Here is a 16,643-nt window from a genome sequence, read left to right as displayed (position 1 = left end):
AGAAATGTGAAAGTTGTACCAAATTCAGAAAACCTGCATTTGCACAAGAAGCAGGACAGCAAAGAACAGCAACACAAACCAAAACATATGGGGCTGAAATAGGATTTTTCTTTGAACACTTTCTCTGCAGTGTTCAACTGATTAGTCAGCCAGACCACATAATCAACACATCAATGAGAATATCCTAAAATCTGAATAGTATATACATGTCACAACAGTGAATAGCATCACCCTCAAGTTTCCAAAACTGTGTAAGATACCAGGCAGGCTGTACTAAATAGGATGCTCCATTTGTGGCTCATGAGCTACGACATTAACTATATTATGAAATTATGCTTTCTTACTCACCTGTATTGTTACAATGACTTCCATAATTTTAAAAGGTAACAAAACCCATGTTCCGCAATTCTGCTTATTTTCTTTTCAAGAAAGCAGCTACCACAACTACATGTCTTTCCATAAATTACTGCAATGTTTTGTTCCACTGATATTTACATGCATGATTTCCAAAGAGATCTGTCCAACATAAACAAGTCTGCCTTGACAGCCATATGCCCTGCCACCTCCAAATTTCAAAAATCAATAGAAAAACAACAGCTTTCACTATAGTTTTCTTTCTACAAAGCACAGCATGAAAAAACAAAATGGCCTTTTAATTCAAAATATGCCACACTCTCCTACCCTCCTCTTTCTTTACCAACAAAGTTCTGGGTTCAGAATGAGTATATAACAGCTCCTATAAAAGAGCTGGACAAATATTGGTGATCTAATTTTGATGAAGCCAAGATAAACAAAAAGTTGGTGGAAATTTACATTTCTATCAGCACTTGCATAAAAGGAGAAAATTCCTTAAGGCCAAGTCAGTCAACCCTTGCGGGGTATGTTGGATTTCTTCAATTGGGTCATTTGAAAACAAGACAGTATCAACATTTTCTTTTTCAAATATCATATTATTATTATTTTTAAATCCTTGAGTAGCTATGCTGAACTTGTATTATGGAGGAAAAAAAACAGAATAGTTTCTGCTTTTCTAATCATGATGAGATCCCTATTTAAGGCTACTCTAAGCAGATGTTGTTCCATAACAGCCTGAACAGTGCTTTAAAGGGACATACAGCCATATCCCCAGGTGATCCAATGAAGCACAGAACTGTCATCTTTTTGCCGTCTTCTGAGGAACATTTTGTTTACACATCCAAATCAGATAGAGTCCAGCCACACAACTGGCTATAAAACACTAAACCTGAAGTATGGTATGCTTGTATTAATGACATTTTTTAGAGACATGGAACAAAATTTACCAATCAAAATTAACTTGGAGCATTCACCTTTTATTTCTACTTTCTCTTAAGCAGAATGAGGCATTCTATTTTAAATCTATTTATATATGTCTACTTACATGTATTCTAAACCTACTGGTTTTGTGTGTCTTACGGCTAGCCTCTGCCAGATGTCTTATGCTGCTGCATCTATCACAATGATGGCTTTTTTCTCTTTCAAAAGAAATACAAGATAAAACATACAGGCTTCTGCTTAGAAAAAGGTTTTAAGTCACCAATGCTAGTGTGATTTAAGTTCTTGCTGTGACAAACACATGCCACTGTGATGAAATACAGTTTTCAGAAATTCATGAATATATTGGTTAATCTCAGTTCTGCCATTGCTACAGGGCAAAGCATGTAATTTTCTTTTGGCTTCCTAGGCTCACAGAGGTGTTTTCAGCAATGTTTCTGAGCAGTTAAAGGGCTGTCACAAGGAAACACTGAACACTACCAATGTGATACTTAACTTCAGCTGTGTATTATTAAGCAAGCCTTACATCCCAATGAAATCTGACCATCTGATTGTTAGACTCCAGCAGTTTTCTGTTTACCAACACCACCAACAGGTTTTAAATTAAAAAAAAACCCAACAAAAAACTAAACAAAAAATCCTAAGAAAAAGTCTAAAAAAATCAGTCCTTTATTATAGCTTGCCTGCTTATATACTGCCTTTCCCTTTAGTATTTTCTGGAAAAACTGAAGCTGAACGGCAGGTTCAGTCAACAATAGTTATAACATTAACAGTGCTTTGGAACACTAGATTCAGGTGACTTTTTCTCTGCAATTAATCATTCAAGTTGCTGTATCATTTTTTAAAAACTCCTTGGTAGTCCTTTGATGTTACCCTTACTTGAGGCAACAAAAAGAACACTTGTGGTTTCCACAGTTAGCTTTGTAACAACAAAACACAGCATGAATGAACCTGTGTATGGCTTTGGATCAATCAGTAAATCCCCCTGAATCTCAATGCCTCCAGCCTTCAGTTCAGTTTAATGTGCCTGCTACAAAGAATGAAAAAAATTCATCTTGTTATTCCTACATAATAGAAGTATTCAATTTATATGGGACTGTAAGTTTTTAATACAACTCATCTCAAGGGCTCAGAAGTCTTGGTGTTTAAGTTAGTTAATATTAAATAAGAATTTTTAACTCTTCTGTCACCCTAAACCTGGATTTCTGCTCCAACTTACATTTTGCTTTAGCACACCATTTTAAAAACAGCAGAAGTTCCCAAGTTAGTTTCCAAAATGATCAGATGTCCTTGGCTTGGTTGTACCAAGGTCCACCAGTGGCTCAGGAAGGATGGCAGGAAGCAAAAGCAGCAGCAGGTACTCAATGTGAAACCTCTGCTGCTCCTCTGACAGGGCTGCACACCCTTTGAAACCAGTCCAACACCAAGATCTCAGTTATCAGTGGAGCTGCCTCAGTAAACAAACACTCCCATTAACACCGCCTGACACACACACACCCACACACGAGGGCAATCAGCCATCCCCAAACGCTGAAGGATCAGCACAGCACAACAATCAGCTGTCTGCAGGACACTGCTGAAATGACAGCAGATTGCCTGGCAATATGTGTGTCCATGGCACAGTTTTCTGAGGAAAGAGAGCCACTGTTTCCAGAGTCCCACATATGCTGAGTAAAATCTGACCATTAAAATGAGTTTCTGTTCTTACTGAATCATGAAAGATGAAGAAAGAAAAAGGCAATGCACCATTCTGATCACAGGCCTGGGATTTTCAAGTCAACAGAGGTTTTACATAACCAGCCCTTTCCAGAATTGTCTGATGGAACTGCAGTGTTGAGTAGCATCTCCACCTGTGCTCATTTGCAACTGCTCTTCTATCACACTCAAGATCTATCTCTAGGTGCAGTTACATACCTATCTCTTTTCTGTAAAGTTCAAGGGTAGGAGGATAAAAGTGGGCTGCTGATAGGCATGGACCTTAGTCTTCTCCAGACGATGCTCCTATCTCGTAGCAGCATGCAAATTTTCTGAAGCACAGAGTCCAGATGGAATACTCTCAGCTACACCTAATATCAGAAGGGAACATAGGCCAGGATTCTCTCTTAAACTACAGAAGAGCAAGGCAGCACTCTGTTAGGTCTAAGAACTTGCAAATGAAGTACTTTTAAATATAGATTATTAGTCTTTATGAACACTTGGAATATCTTGCAAACCTGTGTCAAGCCACAGACAGGTCTCCTGGTTCAGCTGAACTGGTTGGAAATGTTACCAACAGCAGCTCCTCAGAGCCCTTCAGGTGCAAGTTACTGCTGAGCACTGCCAAGGGATGAGGCTGTACGAGAGCTCCAGCCTGGACTAATGGATGGATTAGACTGTCTAGAGCAGCCTATGTCCAGGTGAGCATGTCAGCTGGTGGCAAAATATGATTAGCAGGAAACCTTCAGAGAAAAGATCCTGACAGCATCAGCATCTGAAGGATGTGTTCTTTTATATTTCTGCTGGTGGATTTTGTTGAGTGATCTCTTTACTCCAGACTTTATGAAAACATTTTTAACTGGTCTCAAAACAAGTAATACAAATACTCTCACAAATCACAGTACAGGTTTATCAACAAAGCATTCATTTTTTAGGAGAAAGCTGCTTCAACAGTCTAAACCTGAATCAAGAATACTTTAGAATGGTTTTGGCTGGAGCCAATGACCTTACATAAAAGAAAAAATAGAACTTGAGACTGGCATCAAAAACCAGCTGACAATTACTTTAGCAGACACTGAACAAAAAGATGTGACCTCCTGCTTAGCTGAGGTTTCCGTGTTTATACAACATGTGTTGTCTTACAACACAGCCTCTACCACAGCACTTCAGTTCACTTCAACTTACATATATCACATGGGAAGTTTGAAGTTTCTGGCAAAAAATCTTTACTCATGAAGAACTGACTCTAAACTCAAATGAACTACTTACAACCGACCTCTTCGTGCTCCTGCTTGAACTTGAGAATGGCTGCATGCATTAAACATCAGGGTATACAATTCACAATCACAAACGTGCAGGTGATCTGCATAATGCTCACAAATCTATACATCAGGCTGTTTCAGCTGCAGCACACATAACCCTAGATCAACTGTTGACAGATACCAAGTCCTTAGTAACATCAACTTTTCCAAAAAGTAAATGCTTCAGCACTGCTATGTAATTAATCACTGAGGCTTTCATCTGATTCCTAAGGAACAAGCTCTCAAAATTATTTCAGAACTACTTAGCATTTTAAATTATCATCTTTTCTGCACACAGGCATTTATGCGTTGCACCTCATCACAAAAACAAGATAAGCATGGTTAATTACATTTCAAGGTTGCCAAGATAAAAGAGCCACGGGAATGCTACCTGATGTGGAAAATTGTACAAATTTCAAAATCTCTTTGCTCATTCAGGAAGAAAGTGGTGGTACAATGTTAGAATTTTTGTAGGGACCTAGACCCTCAAGTTTGTAGGCTCCAGAAGAAAACAAATCTCATTCTTTTCCAGAGAAATACTAAAGAACAAAACTAGAATATCATCACACAGGGCATTTCAATAGCTAGTGAATAAAATCTACTCTTACTAGTAAAATCTATTTGCTATGAAACTGCAAATTTCTGTCTTATGCTCAACAAAATCTCCTTGGTTATATTTTTATAACCTAGACCTATCAGTTAATGTGCAAATAATAGGATTGCTTAGACTATGGTAAAAAAAAAGCACAATGAAATGCCATGAGTTTGTTTCTTTTCTTAATATTTAGGATGAGTAAGTATAATAACCTTTAAATAGCATGGAAAATTTAGCTATAAAAGCAAAGGCTACAAAAAGTAAATAGACATATAGCTGTTACTCATTCCTTTCACCTAAAACATTAGAACTTTTATTGCCAAGGCTTATTTAGACAGATCATAAATGAAAAACTTTTCAGACAAAATTACTTTTTTTTTTTTCTTATTTTAGATTTCAACTTTGGGCTGAAACCCATGGTAAGTCCACCTGATCCTAAGTAATTGAGATAGCACTTGGTAAGGAATTGGAATTTATTGCCTCCAAGATTAGATGCAATAATAAATCATACAAGACTCAAGTCTACTAGAATATGAAATCAAATGGGTTTCAAATAAGCAGTCAGGAAGCTTTTTAGGCAAATCTAGTTTAGCTCACATTTGCAGTGGACTAATGCTATGAATGCAGAAGGTAACAGACAACAACCCCTTAAGGACTGACTTGATTGTTGAAGGACTTAGCCTACCTGCTGAGTGAAATACAGAGAAAGTAGAAAAGGAAAGGTAGAAAAACTAGGAGAAAAAAAAATGAAAGAAAAATAACATAGACCTAAAAAGACAACAGGAATAGGGCGAGAATAGTCTGAAAGACAATGGCGTGGCATACTGTGTCATGACAACTCCATCACAGTTCATAATGCAACAAGTTTTGTCACTGCAGCTATCCCTAGCTACGACCCTTCCTGGGGATAAAGCCTGTCCCAGCATCAGGAGCTCTTCTGCTCCTAACAGCACCAACAATGCTTCTACTGCAGATAGGGAAGAATTTGCAGCAGAACATGCCTTTTGCATATCAAAATGTAGTAATATAGTGAGTTTTGCTGGCCAGGTATCTTTGATAGGGATTAGTCAGGACCTTAACACATGGTGATACACCAGCAAAGCCTTGTAGCATAATTTGAATCAACAGGACATAATTCTCTCATCAAAAATGTGAAAAGATTGCAGAGCTCACTCCTGGATCAAGGTAGTTTGAAAAGATACTTTAAAAAAAGTATAGATAAATAATCAAAGAGCAGTCCTCTAACCGTACGAGAGAGCAGGAAGAACAAAGTGATATGACATTTGAGAATTCTATGACTGTGCAATGGAAAAATGACAACTTTTGGAAGCTCGAATTTGCAAAAAGGTAACAGGATGATATTTACGGTGCTTCATTCTTAACTTAACATACTATATTACTTGTACATCCCTTACTGAAATAGTCTGGATTCACCTCACACTGTAAATATTTTTAAAATAATAAAATTTCGACTTGGGAAATGTTTCCCATTTACTTGGTTGTTGTCTCTCTGTCCCCTCCATTCCATTCTCCCATGCTAATATCAGCGACTCTCTAGGATGGGATGTCCATATTTCTGTATTATACTTCAGAAGGTGTTCAACAAAGCATCTTTAGAAACACTAAACAGAAGCAGCAAGTTGTCATTCGGGAATACGTCAATTGGAATTTCCTTTCTAGCAATACTCCAAGCCAACAAGCAAATCCTGACCCTTACCATCCAAGCAGAACAAAGACATCCAAGCCATAATAAAATTAGTGGCCTCTTATTTCAAAAGGTTCAAAAGTTATTGCTTTATACATATCTGTCTGTAACATTTTGCAATCTGGACAGCAAGCCGAGGAATCCTCAAAGGAACAAAATACAGAGTAACTGAATCTACCAATTGTGACAAAAAGTAATGTACAACGAATTTTATCTCAGCACACCCTGGTGAAATGAAGTTACAGATTGCTAATGTTTATTTCAGTATGCTCACCATGGCAACTGAAGAAACTGCATATTTAGGTTTACAAGATTTCCTATTTTTTTCCAGATTGGATCTGTTTTCTTATGAACAACAATTTAAAAGAACCATCTGCACACATCCCTCAACTGAAAGAACAAAATCAGTTTCACAGAACATACCTATGATGGCCAATATGTCTTGCTCTTTTAATGTGTCCAACTCCTTTGCATCCTGCTGTGGGACATCCTCCATGCTCTAAAGCTTCCACCAATTCCAAGGGACCTGCATGCCAAGCGAAATTACAAAGGAGATTTTTAAAAATGATCGAATATTTAAAAGCTATATAAATATGCATGAATACCAGTGCATTGTAGCAAGCATGAAGAAAAAAGAAAACAGAAATACTTTAATAATGCATTCTGTAAAAGCATGATGGAGATTTGAACAACCTAATCCACTGGAGAAATAATTTCATTCCATGCGAATAAATCTCCACAACAGAACTACATCTATATAAAGAACACAAATCTTGGAGGAGCTGCAGGACATCAAATTTCTCTTCTACTATCTGCATTTAGTTGGAACCTGGCTGTTCTGCAAGAGCACAGAAAAAGTAAGTTACCCTATCCTTGTTCCTGAAGACAGGGATGTGTTTGTAATCTGTACTGTCCTTACACATTTTTTAGCTGAAGTTTTCCAGTAAAAAAGATGCAAAAATGCAGGCTGAAAATGCTACTAAAAGGAACAAGCCATCAGGAGATTTTTGACATTTTCACTTCTCTGAATTTATGTGTCTATCTGATTTTCATCAACCTGTAACAATGATGCCTGCAGAGACATTAAAGGATGCATGCCAAAAGGAGCTTTGAGGCCCAAGCAAACATAATAAATAACCCCCAGTTTCAGGGCAAGTGAGAGACAGCTGTGCTCCAGCACATGACACTGGGAACACCTGCAAGAGTGCACTGTCCCCCTCTAGTACCAGTTCTTCTTGAAAAGCACAAGAACTTGTATCTCCCCCTACAGATAACAATACAGACATGAAAAGATCTATTTAAATATTTTTCCAGATGAAAGATTCTAGCTCGCAGATTGATAATGAAAGACAGAGAATTATTATGTATAATTAGAGCAGTCTAAAAGCTTCTTTTACCAAATGTTCCAGCTATGCAAATATTATAAAACTATCACTACACTGAAGTCCAAAGACTTCTATAGCCTTTAATGACTGTAATGGGTGAAAGAACAGGGAATTTCACCTTCTCTACCTTTATGCAGAAATCATGCTTATAATGTAGCAAGTAAGTGGATTCAAAGGAAGAGGTATCTGAATAGGGACATTTCTGCAAAGAGAAGTCCTGCTTCACTGATGTTCTGATTTTGAAAAAATTAACTCCATACAAATGTTCTTTCTTCCCTTAAAAATTTTGAACTCTTTAAAAATGTAGTTTAAAAGAGCTACAAGTGGTTGTCTGTGTTTGTGAGAAGCTGCTGTTTGCATCACTGTGAAACAACGTTAACATCAACACCAATACTTGGCTCTTAATTCCCTAACTGCTATCAAAAAGGCCATAATCCTTCATGATGACTAAATTACATCTGAAAAGAGTATGAATACATGAATACTGGACTATCTTCTAGACTAACACTGCTAACATTGCACAGCATTCACACAAAGCTTCTAATGTGAATGACAGGGATCTGGACCTTATAGTTGAAAGTCCTATCATACTGACTGAGGCAGAAACTGTCTTGCGAAATATTTTCTTCCCTCCTCATTAAACCCTTGCAGAAGTCTGGAAATGCCTTTTGACATACCTGGAAACAATATTAACATTTTTATAATATTCTACATGGTAATAAAACATATTGTTGGATTAATATTTTATTCAGTTATCATTCTATTTTATAAGTATTTGTGTAAATTACTACTTTTTTCCTATTTAATGGATGGTTAACTTCCTCTTTTGTCATATCATCCATCTTAATTTTGTAGCTTAACAAAAAGTCACTTCTACTAGTCACATCCTAAAAGAGATCTACAGTGCTTCCTAAGCCACCACCTAGAGGAGATGACAAGTTATATGTGATGGGCATCTGTTCCTTGCTTCTTTTAATGTCTCCAAAAATTGATTCACATATTTCATACTCCCATCTAGGGTAAGATTTTTATTATATACCAATCTTACATAACAGAAATGTTGGAACCTTATTCAGCTCTTCTGACATATGATACAATTTTTATTTATGTGGCCACAGACTACTGGCCTGCCTATTCAGCACACAGGAGAGCACATCTCCGATTAAGAAGCAGATATGCAGCATCCTATCTTCTTCTTGTTATTCACTTTATGCCTTGGCACTTATGGCACTCTATTCAGATTCTGAAGGCAGAATGATTAACTTCCTGACAGGCAGTCACCACTGTACTGCTGAAGTGCTCAGAAAACTAATGAATATACTCTGATCACACCCTAGATAGGAATCATTTCTTCTTGGCATTTAGAGACATTGAACTGAGGTACTGTGACTTTCAGGTAACACATTCACACTGTGTGTGACTTATCTCAGTTATTTTACATTTTTTTTATGAGTACTTGGCATTGCTCAGCATTTCTTATTTTCCAAGCACAGTTGTTACAGCTGTGAATACTCAGCATTTGTGCAAACCGTACCTCAGAGTCACTATATAAACCAGTCTCAGAGAACAGCACTCACTTAAAAACTCATCTGTTCAAAGTTTGGCTAAAGTGATTTCACTGCCATTATCCAGAAACACCGTGGCCTAAGCAGGGATATATTTACCAAAAAGTCTCTTCTCCCTGCAACCTCTCCCACTTCGTCTACAAGTAAAACAAAATCCCCAGAGAGGGCAAGCTGGTAAATCCAGTGTTATTATTGGTATCATGCTTCTGTTAGATTTATTTTCAAAGTGGGCACCATTAATCCCTCTTTGCTCAGAAGAAGAAAAGGAAGTTAGTTGTTTTTGAGGATTTGCCATAGCATTTGAAAGCAGTGCCTTCTCAGGGCACTCTGGACTCCTTTGAGCCAAAAAACATAGTAACCATCAAGAGAGATGCGAACAATGGATCCTAAGAGTGATACCCTACCCCTACTGAGTGACACAGCAGTTTCAGTGCTGGCTCTGAGAAGGCCAGGATTTTACACAACAGATCTTTTACATCACTTCTGTTTTTGACTGTGGTCCTTGTATTTCCATTGCATTAGGGTCAATAAAGCCATCTACTAAAAAGTGATTAATTACTGACTGTTGATTTTGTGCTAAATGTCACATTTGCAATTATTTTCCATATCCTAGTGGCTTCTCTTCTTTGAATGGCACTGGCAGGGAAAAAAAGCACAGCACACAGGCCTTTTGTCATCATTACATTACAGTAAGTGGTTTCCCTTACTAAGTGGGGGCTGGAGAGGGTGGCCAGTTTTCGCACACCAGCCTGCAGGATGGATATCGGGGCTGTCGACATCAGTCCAGTAATCATAAATACTATCCCAGCCATCAAAATGAACCTAAAATACAAAAAGGAGAATAGTGTGTTTCAGATCAGGAAAATTCCCCATAAAACCAGTTTACCTGAGTGATCTCTAGAAATTACCTGTCCATTAGAGAAGTCACTTTCAGAGAACTATTTAAGTTACATAAAAAATACATGTACATTACATTCTGGACCCAGGCATACTCTCACTAAAGAGTAAACAACCATATGTCATATGGCTGTTTACTGTGTTATCAGCCTCAAATCCCAGGAATGATGTAGTTCTCACACTTGTTCTCACATTAATAGTTAAATTTAAGCAGGAATTTCTGCCTTTATCATCTCTCAAAAAAACCCCCACAAAAATCCAAACGTTTTTAAATCTCTTGTTTGAACTGGATTTAAGAACAGCAGAGCAGTAAGCAACGGACTAAAAAAATGGAATTTATCTATAAAAAACAAACAATCCTCCCATCACACAAGCAGCAATTCTACTAAAATCAGACTATACAGGATAAAGAGTTGAAACTGAAGAGAAAGCAAAGCATGTGATTTTGCAGGACAGCACCAGTATGGGTTATGCACACATTTTTTCACATGAAAGCTAAATATCTTCAAATGTTGCATGACCTCTGTAGCAGTAAATTCCTCAGATCTCTAAGGCACACGTGTGGAAGCACGTACATATAGACACATACAGAGCTCTTTCAGCTTAGGCTACAGAGTCAAATTATTGCCCTAGAAGTTACAAATCCTATCATTTAATATAGTAGACTGGAGAGTTTTTATCTTGGATGTGGGTTCTTTGTTTCCTTTTTTTTTTCTAGTTTGTGCATCCAGCTTGAAGTAGAAAATGTGTAGGTGTGAAGATATTAGTTCTGATGGCTTCCTACCAGCAGTTAATTCAGATGATTCAAAATGAAATGTCAGCTGCATCTCCTCCTTGAGACAACAGGTATGCCTAGTAAACCTGTACAAACACGCACAGCCTTCATTTCTAATTGGATATCTGGTATATGTTAGCCCTTCTAACACTTAAGGCCTTCAGGGTGAAAACTTTTTGTACAATGAAAGAAAATTAATTCAAGTACACAACTTCTGCAAAATACATTATAAATACGTTAACTTAGCTTAATCCAATCCAAAACCCATAATTAACAGAAACCTCAGAACTGCAGAAATCACTGATGAAGGACAAAAGATCAGGGCTCTATCACTTCTCACATATATCTATCTCTCTCTTCCCCTTGGAAACTTATGGAGATAGATTCAATTAACTTAGACCAAATATTTTATGGTCCCTAATACAAACATCAAAGCAGCCCTTTGACACGTGATATTAAACAATGACATTTCTTGATAGAATAGACAATTGGTTCCTATCAACTATTCCCAAAGCAATTTTCCAGCATATTCAACTCTGCTGTCTAACCTCAGCACAAGTATCTAAGAGGACAATAAAACAACCCATTCCAAAGGAATTATGCATGTATCAATTAGTAAATAGAAAGAGCAAAAGCTTAGCAGGACAGAGCAATATCACTCATTTGTTTCCATGGTTAATTTTACAACTATGGGATTTTGGTTTGACAAAGTCCTCATCATTTACTTAAGCAGGATAGTACAATAAGAGAAACTTACTTTTATTCTATAATCATCAGTATCTACAATGGTTGCTACTCTGATAAATACTGGATTTCTCTTGTCAACCACTTCAAGTTTCATGTTTTTCTGAAAGCCATGGGAAGGTTTCTAGAAAAGAAGAACAATACTATATGAAACAGCAAAATCTCAAAATCTGATACAGCTGCAAAATGTATAATCCATCAAAAACTTTCTGCCTTTATCTTTTCAAATCTGCCCTCCCTCTACTAGAAATTCAAGCATAAAAACATAATTCAAACTAGTGTGATCAATATAGTAAAACAAAGGAACTTTGGGATACCAGGCTCTCCTGGAGTGGACTGGATTCAAGCCATCCAAGGATGTAAATGGGTATCTTTAGCTTGAATCAGTTTTTTATCCTAAATTCATTAGAAAAGTTTTCCTACAGACTTTGGCCAACAGTTTCATTGCAGTATTTAATAAAGGATTACATACCAGCTGCCTGAAATGCCTATGAAATTGTCTAAAGGAAACATATTTGTGCTTTCTGGTATGTACTTTTGTTTCAGCTATCAAACTCTTTTTCAGTCTCCTACTGAAAACTTAACTAATCCACAGCATAACAGTAACAAACAGAACCAAATGCCTGGCTCTATAGTAGTATTTTAACAAAAGTAGTGTCTTTGGTAGGAGTATCAGATTTTGTGTTTGTCATCTGCACTTATGAAAACTAAAGCAAAATTATTTCCATTTTAAAGGAACATATTCACAAGACAAGTCATGTAGTTTATTCTAATTTTTTAGGAAAATAATGTATCTGTTCCTCTAGGATTTCCCAGAGTATTGTTGTTTTTCCTTCAGCTGCAGCTTAAGAACTCAATTTTCTCCCATAACACAACACAAAACACTGTTACTGTCTCAGATATCACCAAATAACTTCCTAATCCTTGCTCAGGGTATTTGTGCTGAGAACGTAAGATTGAGAAACATTACTAAGACAGACACACCTTGGGGTGATAAATAACCATTAATAACCTCTGGTAATTATACTGACCCCAGGAACTGCTATAAACACCACAAATTTGCCTTTTGTTAATCCAGCTCTCAGGGAAGTTGAGAATTAGTGTCCCTAATATGAAAAGCTGAGGCAAACATGCTCCAGTGCGCTGTGAGACAAGGACTGGGAGCTACCAGCCACCCACTGCTGGCTCCCAACAGCAATCCAGGATGATCAGAGGGATGGAACACCTCTCCTATGAGGAAAGCCTGGGAGAATTGGGTTTGTTCAGCCTGCAAAAGAGATGGCCTAGGGGTGATCTAATTGCAGCCTTCCAGTACCAGAAGGGAGCCTGCAGTAAATATGGAGAGGGGCCTTTTTACAAGGACAAGGGGAAATGATTTCAAACTACAAAAGAGTAGGTTTAGTTTAGATTAGGAAATAATACTTTACTGTGAGGGTGATGGGGCACACTTGAGCAGGTTGCCTAGAACTGTGGATGTCCAACCCCTTGAATTGTTCCAGGCCAGGCTGGATGGGGCTCTGAGCAACCTGGTCTACTGAAAGGTGTCCCTGTCCACAGCAGGGGGATTGGAACCACATGATATTTAAGGTCCCTTCCAGCTCAAGCTATTGTGTGATTCCTTTCTGTAGTGGAGACCATCACTGAAATCTTAAGAGCTCAAAAAGATGGACCACTGAAAGAAACTAGTGTGTGCAAAGATAAAAGAAAAGGATGATGCCCACAAACACCATAGTTAAGCTGGGGAGCTGCCTGTGGATGCTGCCCACATGCCCTAGTAGCAAGCTTGCAGAAGAAAAAGTCTGCTAAAGGGCATTGAAAACAAGCCTAAGACAATGGACTAGATGGACAAGCAGACTAACCTCTTACATTCATTTTTACACTGTATCTATTGCACCATATAAAATGTACTGAAATAGCAATCTTCAAAATATGTTATCATGACTCAGTAGCTATCTCATTATTTGTAATAAGTAGGCAGTAATTTTCCATAGCAAATTACACTCATTAGTAATATATTTGTTGCAGTTAATCCCATTTATAATAATTAAAATAATTCATTAACAGTTATTTATAATAATCTGATTTCTAACAGTCAACTGCAAACTTGCATTAAAATAAACCACCTATTATATAACTAATTAACTGGATATATTTGGAAACATAGGAACACCACATATGTATTATCTTCTTAAAAAATTAATTACATGAATTTAAAGGCTTGAAAGAAATATAAGCATTTTCTCACCACTTTAAAAGCCCTTGCAGGTGCAGGTAATGAACTGGTTTCTTCCAAATACTTCTCCCAAGAAAAATGCTTAGCATGTGGATAATCTGGCACAGAAGAAATATGTGCAAAATTAAACACAGCAGTGAAAAAAAAAAAAGAAGTTAATGTCTAATTTACAGAGTGTCTAGCAGTTTTATAATATTGTTTTGATTTATACATTGGACTTAAGAAATAATTGCAAGAAAGGTTCTTCTAAACTGTCTCTGATAAATTCACAATACAGGTTAAAAGAGTCAACAATCCTCTCATACACACTACTGAGTACCTATTGTACACAATTGCTTGGGTATGAGAATATTCTGTGATTCCCTCTGCAACATAAATAATGTGGAATGGAAAAATCTGTCCACTTAAGTGAGGAAATTATTTCAAGTACGAAACTGTCACTTACTGGTAAACAATCTAATCAATGACAGCTTTGTACCACAGTTGAGCACACCTGACTACTTATTACTCTTTTAGTGAGAAATTTTAACTAAATTTCTAACAAAATATCCTGGACATTTATGAATAATCTAGAGACATAATCAAAGATGATGTTGCCTCTATCAGAAAATGTCATGTTTATAAACACTTAAGGGAAGAAACACAAAAACAGCTCGGCTGTTAAAGAAAAGGCAGTGCCTGTCCTTCACCTTTACTCCACACCAGAATTTAACTTGAAGTTTAAATATTAGTATTCAAAATGTAGAAGAGAATAAAGCCAATTCTAATTTGTTTTACAAGGGATTCACTGAATAAGAGGCTGCAATTAACCTCCTGACAGACAGACTGGTTACAACTTTTCAAGATTGCTGGCTATTAAAATTTTTGTTGAAGTTGGTTTTAACCAATTAAAAGTTTCCATGTTCTCAGATCCCAGATGCCAATTTCCACAACAGGACATTTAGATCATCCAGCCATACACAACAGTCCTGAAAAACAGTCTCAAGTCTCACACTAATGAATACACGTCCTTTCTTTTTGTCATCTCTCTCATAGCATTTTCCTTCATTTCAAAGACCCCTCACAAGTTTGATTCCTTGATCGTGTAAGGTAATTTTCTCATCAGTCCCTTACCTTGCACACTCAGCTCACCTGAAGATGTTTCTCTTATGCAATGATCTCACACACCTGGAATTTGCTTTTATCAGCATTTTCAGAATGTGAGTCAGCCATTCAGCCAAAGATACAAACTTATTCAGATTTCAAAGGGTATGTTTTGTGAGTAGATGTCTCTTTCCTAAATCAGTATATATTTGCATATTTAATGACTATCACCTATTACACTTCTATTTTCAATATATTAAGCCCCATAAAAAAATTTACAACTCTGCAAATATCGGTTCCTGATTACTGAAAGAAGAAGATTCAGGAGAGGTAACAGAAAGCTTATTGTAAATTTTAACGATGCTAGCTGACTACAGCCACCTTAAATCTTTCAGACACGTAACAAGATACAAACCTGGTGGGGTGATGAGAGTTCTTTTATGTTCTTTACACCATCCAACAGGATGAATATGTGGGCTAGCTGCCTCACACCTGGAGGAAGGGAAGGAAAAAAACCGTCTAAAAATGCAGCTCTTCAGACATCCCACTATACTTACAAACCAGGACCTACAAGAGAGAATTAAATTCCAAACAACCCACAGCACCTTCAACTTAAACTGCAAACATAACCTGAAGAAACAAACACATCTAACACAGAGTTGCTATCACCTATACAAGCATAAGGCTTTATTTACAATTTTGCTGGAAGATCAAGAAAATCAAGTCCTTTAAATCAGAGGTTTAGAAAAGTTATGATGCTGGATCTGAAAAATTCACAAGCAGAGACTCTTGGTAGAATCATGCTGGCTAGTTGCAAGAACACCATCATCCCATCAAAGACAGATGGAGTCTTGCAATGCCAAAACCAAAATTTAAAACCAAAAGCCTGAAGATCTTGATTAATGGTTCAGGAGGCAGAGGAGAAAATCACATGTAACTGCAATAGCAAGCAAAAATTCAAAACTGGATTCTGAAGGGCTTAAATGGAGCTATAAACATATTACTGTAACCCAGCAGCACATAAGCAAAGTAAGTCTGAGAAAAACTCTGAAAAAATCCAAACAACAAAAACAACAACAAAAAACTCACCAAAAAAACCCTCCAGAAAACAACAAAACGAGCATTTTAGGCCCCAAACTGCATGAAAGAATTACTCTTCTCTTATTTAAAGGGTTAACAACTTCCCCTGTTTTCTGTCAAGTGCATCTTATTTTGCACTACTGCTGCTGCCTGTGGCATACCACAGGAGCCACAGAAGACTACCAGAGGCAGGGTGAGCTACATGTGCTGGCATCTGTCTGAAGCAGTGGGAGATCTCTCACTGCGCTCCCCGGGTCAGTTACACTGTGCACAGAGAAAGCAGCAGTGAGTG

At 37.3% G+C, this 16,643-nt stretch overlaps 1 protein-coding gene across 5 annotated transcripts in view; it reads right to left on the bottom strand.

Moving 5' to 3' along the window:
- Positions 1-16,643, bottom strand: part of L3MBTL3 (L3MBTL histone methyl-lysine binding protein 3) — a 79,981-nt gene that overhangs the window by 16,029 nt on the left and 47,309 nt on the right. For all 5 annotated transcript variants that reach the window (XM_063389989.1, XM_063389990.1, XM_063389992.1 and 2 more), the window contains exons 12-16: positions 15,687-15,763; positions 14,201-14,286; positions 11,969-12,079; positions 10,247-10,361; positions 7,013-7,115 (exon numbers count right to left, since the gene is read on the bottom strand). In XM_063389989.1, coding sequence (XP_063246059.1) covers positions 7,013-7,115; positions 10,247-10,361; positions 11,969-12,079; positions 14,201-14,286; positions 15,687-15,763 — 492 coding nt within the window. The remainder of the gene's footprint in view (positions 1-7,012; positions 7,116-10,246; positions 10,362-11,968; positions 12,080-14,200; positions 14,287-15,686; positions 15,764-16,643) is intronic.

The sequence above is a fragment of the Prinia subflava genome, chromosome 2, assembly GCF_021018805.1.
Source record: "Prinia subflava isolate CZ2003 ecotype Zambia chromosome 2, Cam_Psub_1.2, whole genome shotgun sequence".
Taxonomy (NCBI): domain Eukaryota; kingdom Metazoa; phylum Chordata; class Aves; order Passeriformes; family Cisticolidae; genus Prinia; species Prinia subflava.
The sequence above is the reverse complement of the archived record's forward strand: the minus strand, read 5'-3'. Positions and strand labels throughout refer to the sequence as shown.